The following is an 11,087-nucleotide window of genomic DNA, read 5'->3' on the forward strand; positions in this document are numbered from 1 at the left end:
CAGTTCATTATTATTTGACTTATTCATTATAGTTATTTTTCTACTTTATTATTATTATTATGATCACTACTACTATTTCATTATTATTATTTCATTTGCAGTAGTTTGATTTGTTGTTTTTATTTTGAATTTTATTCTAATATTTAACCCCCTCTATTTTTGTCTCTGCTGTTTTTGTCCTTTTTACTCTTTATTTTCTGTCTGCTGTTTTTATTCTTTAATGTTTTTTGTTGTGTTTTGTTGAGTGAAGTTTTGGGGAATTGAAGGGACACAGAACACAAATCAATATCTAGAGGATTCATTGCCACAACAGGGTTTAATTTGATATTTAATATGAAGATGTGATCTTTATTGATCTGTACACACACTTTGAAAACGGAAGTCTTCTCCCTCCGCGCTGCTCTCCGGCAGCTTGACGCAGCTTTAAAACTCAACTCCAACCTGAAAAATGAATAAAAACAAATTTTATCTTATTTATTGATAATAATACATCCTATTAACAATATAACGACACAGGTGATTTCTGGTTAACGAATTAAACACGTGTCTTTGTTTAAATACGTGGTGAATCAAAGGAGTGTGCTGATGTGGCACTGCACGCCCCGCCTTCCGCTGCCGTGACGCATTTCCGGCCAACTGGATTCCTTCTTCCTGCACACGTAAACATGGCGCCCCCCATCCCGCTGTTAGCAGGTGGGTAATTTCAGATTTGTGTGAACTGTGTTTAAATATTTACACCGACGTGTTACCGACATGTTACCGACCAGCTGCAGCACCGGCGGTTAAAAATCCCGCGCTCACCCGTCCGATCGGCTCCAGTTTTGCGCCAAATTCCGTTTAAATCTTCCGATGTTTTGATGATTTGCTTTTAGCAAACACATGTTCGTCCATAAAGAAAAATAAATACACACTTGTCTTAAATCAGCAGTTTATTTGTTGATTTTCGGCATAAATTTAAACCGATCAGTGTCTCTCAGGTGAAATTAATCAAGTTGTGAAGCTTGTTCACGCGGTATCAGAGACTCTTCTTCATTGTGGGAATAACTGATGATCCGGTCAGAAACTGTTAAAATGCACCAAGTTAACGGCTGTTTGAGAGATAATATATCAGCCGAACTGCAAAGTGACACCTGTAGTTTCACAAACTGTCTTGAGTATAATAATATGTGCTGAGCTGCTCAACCGGTGAACGTGGACACCTCAAATTCATAGATTTCTCAATGAAGTTTGGCCTCCATCGTCATTGTAAGAGACCTTGATTCAATGTGCCAAACTCAGTTCAAGATCTGGTAATTTCCTGTTGATTTGAATTTGGCAAACTGGTTTAACATAAAATAAAAATTTTTTAAAAAGCTTCAGATTTAATTCAGAATAGATTTTTGGTTCATTTGGCATAAATAAAACCCACAAGTGTCTCTCCAATAACTGATCAAACCTGCTGTCAACATTTCACGATCATTAAAGTAACTGACGAGCTGAACATGAACGTTCAAAAAACACTGATGTAACTGTTGAATGAGAAATTACATTTATGCAGAATTAAAAAGTGACATTTTAGGTGTCGCAGGCAGTTTTCAGTATAATTTAATGTGCTGAACTTCTGAGCCGATAAACACAGAAACTTTAAATTAACAGATTTCTTAATGAAATTTGGCCGTCAGATTCCAAATAAGAGCTCTAAGCTTCTCTCTCTATTAATCTAATATCTTACGTGCTGTGCTCTGCAGTTATGTTGTGTTTTACATTTAAAGTTGTTTTTTTTTTAACTAATAAAATGTATTGTTATTATTGTTACATTACATGTTGGTAAAAAGATCCAAACCCGCTGAGAGTGAAAGAAGCAGTGATTAACACTGATTGAATTGATGCTGAAATAATGAATTACTCATTAAAGCAGAATATTAATTGATCAGTTTGATAATGAGGTGTTTTATATCACTTCTCCAGTAAAATCTCTGAACTGGTTCCAGTTTTTCCAGTGTGATCTGCTGCTTTCCTCTCTTACTAAATTAAACAGTTTGAGTGTTTTGGCCATAAATCTGTAAAAAAAAAAAAACAAGATTATTGATCGATTGATGATTATAGAAAATAGAAGATTTACTGTGTGTGTGTGTTTCAGTACGTGGATCAGACGGTACGTCTCTGCTCTGCGGTCCTCCAGGCTGTGAACAGCATTCAGCCTTCCAGAGGTAAAACACCTGACGACATCATCATCATCATCATCATCATCATACAGCTTCACAGTAACGTCCCCATAAAGCACATTCATCAGTATGTGTGTGTGTGTGTGGTCCAGGTATTCCTGATATTTTGGGGACTCGCCTCCCTTATGGGGACAAAAAGCAAAAGTTCACTTAATGTAAATCATTAATTTAAGAGTGAAGACTTTGTTAAGTTAAGGTTAGTTTATGGTTATGTTAAGATTAGGGTAAGTCTCCATGAAATGAATGTAAGTCAATGTAATGTCCTCTGAAGTGATGGAAACACTGTGTGTGTGTGTGTGTGTGTGTGTGTGTGTCTCAGGGACTCTCGGATCAGCAGGTGCGTCACCTTCAGCAGAGATGGGACGCTGTTTGGTTGGTGCAACGGACAGAGGTAATTAATTATTACAAAATCATTAAAGGACCAATTCAAACAAAATTACAAAAACAAACATTCTGTGTTTGTCAGATATCAAATCGGACCTTTACAGACTCGGAGTGTTCTTATGGTTTAAATCTGTCCTCTCTGTCCGTCCATCAGCGTCTCTGTGGTGAAATCTTCAGACGGCTCCATCGTGACGACCCTTGACCTCCCTAAGACGGCTCTGCTGGCATTCTCTCCTCTCAGCAGCGTTCTGGTCACCTGGCAGCCCTACAGCAGTAAGACCAGAGACTAAACAAGATTAGATAGAAAACACAAGATGAAAGAGAAAAAATAAGATTAGATGGGACGAGATAAGTAACAACGACACAAAATGACGAGATAAAACGAGATGAGATTAGATGAAATTACAGGAGTCAACATGAGATCAAATGAGACTAAATGACACAAGAAAAGATGAGATTAGACAAAATTGTACGAGATAAATTGGGGACGACAAGATAAAATTAGATGAGACAAGACGAGATTTAGTGAAATGAAACAGGCGACACGAGATTAGTATTAATTAGGATGACAAAAGAAGAAACAAGAATATTAGATGAGATTATCTGGATAAACTGCAAAATGAGCTGGAGAGGAGACGACAAAACAAGAGCTGTGGACAGGCTAGTGTCGTCTCAAATCAAACACAGCTGTTGTGCACTTACCGGAAATGACGATCGCAAATTAGCATTAGCTAACGTTAGCATTCGCGTTATCGTTCGCGCTATCAAATCATTACAGACTGCTAAATTAACCCAAAAAACATACTGATGGCTTATATCCGACAACAGTATAGTGGTGCTTAGTGCTAAAAAAACACATGTATAACTCACATTTATATAATGCGGTGATGTTCACCGTAGTTACAACGTACTCGGCCGCCATTTCCAGTTTGAAAAGTGATCCCTCCCCTTCCGCTACGTAGCCAAGATGGCGACCATTGAGGGCGAGAAGTGTCCATAGTTCCACACTCAGCTTTTTGGCCGTATTGAGTGCACCATCTGGGTTCTCACAGTGCATTTCCCATACTTCTCAGTGTGAACGCACTTATGCACTCAATTGTTAAGTGTAAGTAAAGAAATATGAGATTTGAGACACAGCAAAGATTAGATTTGCGGATATGAGACGAAATAAAATAGAACAACGTTGAGATAAAATGAGATTAGACGACAACTGAAGTTAAATCCTGAGATTCTAAAATCACATTTATTGTATTCTAGAAAATCAAGATGAGCTAGAAGTTAATCTGTGTGTGTGTGTGTGTGTGTGTGTGTGTGTGTGTGTGTGTGTGTCAGAGTCTCAGGACTGTCCTCAGGGTGAAGCTAACCTCCAGCTGTGGGAGCTGCCGAGCGGCCGGCTGATCAAAGCTTTGTACCAGAAGAAGGTCGACAGCTGGTCAGTTTCAGCTCACAGCAGATCACACGTTAAAAGTCTTAAAAACCACTGAACCCAGTTTCCTCAAAGAAATAGAAGTCCTACATTGAATTATTATGAAATGTTTTTAAACTTGTATTGTGGAACTTTTACATATAAATGAACGTTTGTTACATTCAAACACTAGATGCCACTAAATCCTATAAACTTTTAAAAAGTCTTAAATTAAAGCTTCAGTGTTCAGTGTCTGTGATTGGCTGCAGGTGTCCCAGCTGGTCTGAAGACGAGCACATCGCTGTGAGGAGCGTCAACAATGAGCTGCACTTCTTTGAGAAGAACGACTTCAGTAAGAGTTTAAAGTCTGAATTGAGGCTAAATAGCGTTAGCTCAGCTGTTAGCGAGCTTTAGTTAACATGTATTCTACATAAAACTAAGCTGCTGACTGAGTGAAAATTGTTTAAATAAATTATATTAATCTAAATAAGTGATGACAGCAGCATTACATTACATTTAGTGGTGAATCTGCTGCCATAAAGCCATCGGCATCTCAGAGAGCTCTGCTGTTATTTATAAAGCTGCATTCACACTAGTGCTGTAGTCCGCTGGTCGATTAGTTGGTCGATATGCTCTCATCCAACTAAATTCTCATTGGTCGAATAATCTCCGTGTTATTTTCATAAGGAGAAAAGTGCTACATCAACAGCTTTCCAGGATTAATCCATTATTTCCTGCGGCGGGAGGGACAGACTAACAAATTACCTGTGAAAACAACGGGGGTGTATTCAAAACACCCCCGTTGTTTTCACAACTTTGAACTCGCCCAACCTGATGGAGCCTGCTGGGTCTAACTGTACTCAACGTTTACTGAACGGTTACTGAATCTGTGTTTCTCCAGAATGACACAACGAGAACCCCCGCCAGGCCAAAAAAAAATATTTTTTTAATATTTGATATCCGACAGCGTTTGGGAGTCTCTGTGCTGCGCTGCTCCGGTACGTGAGTCAACCTCTGCGTCGTTGCCTGGGAAACCACTGGTCGCGCGGCTCCGTTAAGGAGTATGTTTGCGTAGCGAGCGGGAAAGAGCGAGGAGCAGAGAAGTGACGGTGGATGCGAGCGGAGCAGAGGAAAAGGTTAGTAGTAAGTTGTCAGTCTGGCAGTAAATGTACAGCACAGACACAGAACGTAACAGCTGTGAAACAATCAGAAAATAATATTTTATTTATCCGGTTCACTGCTTTGTTCTCGCTACGCTCCCTCTCTCCATTCACTCTCTAGCTCGCTCGACCACCGCTGCTCTCTCTCTCTTTTTCTCTCGTCTTTGTTAAAATGAGTCAGGAAGCCGACAGCAAAGCTTAACTATACTTGTAACGTTAAGAGAAATGTCCTCCCCTTGTCCTAGTGACGTCTTTGTACCGCTGATCGCCGGCTCACGTTATTGGCCACCGCAGTGAGACGTCGGGTTGCGTTTCTGCAAAAGTTGATTCTGGTTCAACTTCTTCCCGCAGGGCCACTGAGGTTTTTTGCAGCACCCTATTCGGTTCACACTCCTGCACCCTTAAACACACTAATTCCCATTCAAATCAATGAGAGGACTGGAATTTTCCCCACAACGCCTGATTGATGTGAATGCAGCTTGAACTTTGTGGATGGTTGCCTCCCCTTCTCCGTTAATATTAAGATCTGATCAGATCAGCTGTTATTAGATCTTGTTTGACAGCAGGTATCTGAGGTCCTGAGTGTGTTTCTGTCCTCAGACACCATCGCCAACAAGCTTCACATGCAGAAAGTGTCAGACTTTGCGTTGTCACCCGGAGGTCAGCCCAGCAAGGTGAGAAAAAACCAAAAACCTTCAACCAGCAGTGTGTGTGTGAGCTCCGGTTTCTACTCTCCTAGTCTGTCTCGGTCCTGTTTGTCCCCTGCAGGTAGCCGTCTACGTGCCGGGCAGTAAAGGAGCCCCGTCATTCGTCCGTCTGTATCAGTACCCGGTGCTGGGCGGACCCACCGCCGCGCTCGCCAACAAGAGCTTCTTCAAGGCCGACAGAGTCACCATGCAGTGGAACAAGAAAGGTGTGAGAGCCCAGATACGAAGCCGTTTATAATCTCACCAGACGTAAACATTAATCACCTCCTCCTCTCTCACAGCCTCGGCCGTGTTGGTGACGGCGAGCACTGAAGTCGATAAAACCGGAGCTTCATATTATGGCGAGCAGACGTTGCATTACCTGGCGGTTAACGGAGAGACAGCTCTGGTTCAACTGCGTAAGGACCCTTTATTATACATATCACACACTAATGTTTATTATGAAATACATCAGACACGAGGAGAGGCATTAAAACTATAGTTGCTCTATGCTGTTTGAACAATGTGGTGTTGAAATTAAGACGAATAAACCAGAAATTAAAGTGTGGATTCCACAACTTTAGTCTGTTTGACCAGAACAGGTTTGTTCTTCACAAACCCACATTTCAGTCAAACAGAATCGGTGTGTTGATGCCGTTTCCCCCTCAGATACAATCCTTAACAGCGTTTTAAATCAGTTTTATTCTGAAATGAATGAGAAGAAATAATAATAAATAAAAGAAGTATAGACCTGTGTTTCCACTGCACCAGGTTGAATCTAATTGCTCCCTCCTTTATGTATTTGTTTGTACATTAAAAAAAATACATTTTATAAAAGATTTAAAGATGTGATATGCACACAAAGACATCTTTACCATCAGCTAAATATGAATTTAAAGTAAACAAACTTGCTTGTGCAGGAAATGTTTATACAGAGAGTCAAGACAAGTTAAACAGAATTACATTAAATAAAGAACGTAGCCAATCAGAGCTCTGTAGGCTGGACTCCCATCACAAGAAGGAAACTGAACCTGCAACACGAACAACATATTAGACAGAACATCGTTGGACTATTAGGGTAAGAAAAGCCATTAAAACTTTATAAGAGGAGTAAATATTGAATTCAAGCAAAATAACTGTTGACTCTCATATCTCCAAAAACATGTTTTAGCTTTTAATAAAGACGGAGGAACAAAATGAGAAAAACCTCTGAGGAACAAACTGTAAGTGAGGCAGGAAACGTCTCGCCGCTCGACTCAACGTTTCTCTGTTTTCATGTTGGAAACAGTGAAAAACGGGCCGATCTACGACGTGTCGTGGAGTCCGAACTCTACGGAGTTCTGTGTGGTGTACGGCTTCATGCCAGCCAAGGCCACCATCTTCAACCTCAAATGTGACCCGGTGTTCGACTTTGGGACTGGACCGCGAAACGCCGCCTACTACAGGTGAGAAACTGAACCCGATGCTCAGGTTTACTGACGTGTTTGACTTTCCGTTCATGAATCGACAGCTGCTGGATGTCAGTGATCGGTAGCCAGTTTGATAAAGGTCTTCTGTATCGTCTTTCCTGTTTCCAGTCCTCAGGGCCACATCCTGGTCCTGGCCGGCTTCGGGAACCTGCGGGGCCAGATGGAGGTCTGGGACGTGAAGAAGTACAAACAGGTGAAGAACAGTAGCACAAACAAACACAAGAGCTGTTTTTAGTCTACAGACTGATTTTGTCCCCTGATCTGATGGCACGTTAGGAAAAAGACCATCCGAGAGGAGCTTTAAACGACCAGAACACACGACTCACGTTTAACAAAGTACTGAATCAGAACATCAGACTGACGTCTCAGTCACTGTCCTCACAGTCTGAGTCAAGGATCGACAAATCACATAATTGCCTCCTTTAAACAACTACATCCAATGTTTTTCTTCTTTGTGCACTGAAGGAACACAGTCTCCTCCAGACATGTTTAAGATGTGTATATAATATATAATACTCTACTTTGGATGATAATGTGTGTCTGATTAGGTTTTTCCGCAAAAAAAGTTAAATTATCTTGTTAAAATCTCCTTCTGCCTCATTAAATCTACAAACTCTATAAATATGTGATGTTTTCCTGCAGGACACCAGATGTCTCCTGCTTCACTGTAAAGTCTTTGTGCTCTGGAGGCTTCAAGTTTTCTCGTCACACTTTATAATCAGACTTTCAATGAGCTCAGAGAAACTTTCCTCCTTCAGCAGATGAATGAAAACAAACTCTGCACAGAGAACAAACATCCAACTGAAGGAACCAGAAGAAAAACATGTTTTTGAGTGGAGCAGGCCTTTTATAAATTCTACCCTAAACTGAAGCATCAGAGTTTGTTTAAAATGCACCAAAAGGCTTTAAAACCAAAGACCCCAATGATGCTGATGCACATGTTGAGTGTGAGAACATGTCCTTCCCTCTGAGTCTCGTCAGATCTTCCATCAGACGGACAGTTTGTAAGCTCTCTGTGCCAAACAACTTTCCTCATGGTATAAAACTCTCTTCTTGTGACGCAAAGTTTAAAGAACTTCAACATTTTCAGCAGTTGAGTCGTAAACCACTCATCTAATCATTGATTTGTTCAGTGCATTTCCAGAGAGAATCTACAGGACAGAGAGAGATAAGTCTGAGTGTCATCTGCATATTGATCGTTTCTTTTACTGCTTTGCGTAGTTTGGCCTGATGGAGGCATTTAAATGAAAGAGACCAATTATTATCTTTTATCTCCGTCACTCGTTGTTGGTCAAAACTCTTCAAAACAGGTTTTGAGCTGTTTGAGGATATGTACTGGCATATTCAATTCTACCTGATTATATCCAATTTTTATATAAGTATTGGGAATCATTTTACACCATTATTGCCAAGTTGTCTTCTGGCCTTTTATTTTTTATAAGTTATTCTAGTCATTTTACACCCTTATTTCTTGATCTCCTCCAGAGAGTATTTTTTTAGAAGGTGAAGACTTTAGCAGACCCAAGCAAAGTGACATGTAATACAAACACACTCAAATTTCTCCAGTATATGATTATGATTCTTCTACCGTGCCTCTATACGTACAGTGTGGTTAAATATGGTTCATGAGATTATAACTACACCAATACAAATTGTATCACACTAGCCCTTATTGCTTATAAACTTATAAAATCAATCTGCATAGCTTAATATTGCCTTTAAGCACACCAATGACATTTAATGAAAATACACCACAATGAGAGAAGGAGTTCCTGTCCCTGATTGGACCTGAACGTCTTTACTGGTCAGCTGTGTCAGAGATCCAGCAGGACGAGGTACAAGTTAGTCTAACCTTTTCTTTCCACTCAGGTGTCCAAACCTCAGGCTCCAGACGCTACACACTTCTCCTGGTGCCCCGATGGCGAGCACGTCGTCACGGCGACGTGTTCACCACGGCTGCGTGTCAGCAACGGTTATAAGATCTGGCACTACACCGGTTCCGTGCTGCACAAGTGGGACGTGGCGTCCGGCTCCGAGTTATGGGAGGTCCGCTGGCAGCCGTTCCCAGACGGCAGCTTCCCTGAGCGGGCCATCAAGTACCAGGCGGCGCCCAGCGAGCTGGGAAGCACACAGGCCACGCCCACACAGGCCTACCGCCCACCTGCTCTGAGACACCTGCCGGCCACGCCCAGCTCCAAACTGGTGAGGAGACGGTTAATACCTGACAGGTTTATCTCACCTGAAGAATAAAACACAGGATATTTATAATAATGACGCCATGTCAATAAAATGGTTCAATCCTGCTTTTTTTAACTCAGGAACATCACAAAAATCAGACCATTACTGCCAGCCTCTGACCTAGAGCACATCGTTCATGCCTCGGTTACTGTAACTCCCTTTTCACTCGCCGTAGCCGAGCTGACCTGTCACGTCTTCAGCTTGTATAAAACTGTTTTAGCCTCACTGCATCGGCTGCCAGTGAAGTCTTATAAAGTCTTACACGGTTTAGCTCCTGCATATATATCCCAGCTACTAAGCCCGTTTACTACCATGCGGTCATGTAGGTCTTCCAACCAAAACCTGTTGGCCGTACCACGCGCCAAACTACAAACCAAAGGCGACTGTGCTTTTGTTGCCCTGGCAACCAGACTTTGGAACAATCTCCCTACTTCCATCAGATCAGCTGAATCTGTTGACTGTTTCAAAAAAAACACCTAAAAACCTCCTTTTTTTTTTTAGAAGGGCTTCCTCATAACATTTGATAAATCCAAGTGTGTGCTCTGGGTGATGACTGTATGCTCGCTGCGTTCGTATGTGTGAGATGTCTGAATGTGTCCCGACGTCACTGTAAAGCACTTTGTAACCTGTGTTTAAAAAAAAGGTGCTATATAAATAAAGTTTTACTTACTTATTTACTCAATGTGTTTCTGTCCGTCAGCACGAGGAGGAGCCGCCACAGAACATGCGACCGGGTGTTTCAGGAGAGAAGAATCTTTCTAAAACTGCTCTGAAGAACCAGAGGAAGCGAGAAGCCAAGAAAGCAGCTAAACAGGTGAACCGCTGCGCTCACCTGTTTCTCTGCTTCCCAACTGTTGCTGTCAGGATTAAAATATATTTATAAGACAGGAGGTTACTTCCTGCTTGTCACATGTGACAGTATCTCACAGACTCAGCCTTCATAGAAACGTTTTTTTTAAATGATTATAATATAAAGATATTTATATGTTGTGACTCATTTCTTTCATTCTGCAGGAGGCGAAGCCTGAACCTGAACCTCCATCTAACCCCGCCCCTGTCAGAAACAGCCAATCAGAGCCGACCTGCGGCGACCCGGAGATGGACAAGAAGATAAAGAACGTAAAGAAGGTGAAGAGCGGTTCGTCTTTACTGCGACGGGTCACATGATCTGTCAGAAGGAATGAGGTTATTAGATTCATCAAAATAATTAATAACAGAGATAATGAACAACTTATATAACTTAACCTGCACACACACAAACATTAAAGACAATCATTTACTAAAAAATAAACAAATTCCATCAGTTTTCTGGACCTGACCGTCATTTCAAACCTTTTTGCAGTTCTGCCTCTAGAATAAAACGGTTCCTAACAGCCAGAAAAGTCTTAAAAGTGTTTTTTTTTAGCCAATAAGTAAATAAAACATGAGACGGCTTCTTGTATTTTCTTAAATATGTGACTATAAATTATTATTTAAGGCAACAAAGTACAAATATGTCGTCTCTTGATTTCCACCTGAAGACAAAACCAGAATAAAAGCTT

At 41.1% G+C, this 11,087-nt stretch overlaps 1 protein-coding gene across 3 annotated transcripts in view; it reads left to right on the plus strand.

Annotated features, from left to right (window-relative positions):
• The first annotated feature begins 588 nt into the window (after positions 1 to 588).
• The window catches only part of eif2a (eukaryotic translation initiation factor 2A), a 13,017-nt gene continuing 2,518 nt past the window's right edge, over positions 589 to 11,087 (plus strand). Inside the window, exons 1-14 of one of the 3 annotated variants that reach the window (XM_042415199.1) lie at positions 589 to 693; positions 2,120 to 2,189; positions 2,524 to 2,595; positions 2,743 to 2,861; positions 3,921 to 4,020; positions 4,263 to 4,345; positions 5,754 to 5,827; positions 5,922 to 6,066; positions 6,142 to 6,258; positions 7,128 to 7,284; positions 7,417 to 7,501; positions 9,178 to 9,510; positions 10,247 to 10,360; positions 10,561 to 10,674. In XM_042415199.1, the coding sequence (XP_042271133.1) occupies positions 666 to 693; positions 2,120 to 2,189; positions 2,524 to 2,595; positions 2,743 to 2,861; positions 3,921 to 4,020; positions 4,263 to 4,345; positions 5,754 to 5,827; positions 5,922 to 6,066; positions 6,142 to 6,258; positions 7,128 to 7,284; positions 7,417 to 7,501; positions 9,178 to 9,510; positions 10,247 to 10,360; positions 10,561 to 10,674 (1,611 nt within the window). In that variant the 5' untranslated portion in view covers positions 589 to 665. Of the gene's footprint in view, positions 694 to 2,119; positions 2,190 to 2,523; positions 2,596 to 2,742; positions 2,862 to 3,920; positions 4,021 to 4,262; positions 4,346 to 5,093; positions 5,130 to 5,753; positions 5,828 to 5,921; positions 6,067 to 6,141; positions 6,259 to 7,127; positions 7,285 to 7,416; positions 7,502 to 9,177; positions 9,511 to 10,246; positions 10,361 to 10,560; positions 10,732 to 11,087 lie in introns of those variants that run through there. The other 2 variants (XM_042415200.1, XM_042415201.1) reach the window with 2 other exon arrangements.

The sequence above is a fragment of the Thunnus maccoyii genome, chromosome 6 (assembly GCF_910596095.1).
Source record: "Thunnus maccoyii chromosome 6, fThuMac1.1, whole genome shotgun sequence".
Taxonomy (NCBI): Eukaryota; Metazoa; Chordata; class Actinopteri; order Scombriformes; family Scombridae; genus Thunnus; species Thunnus maccoyii.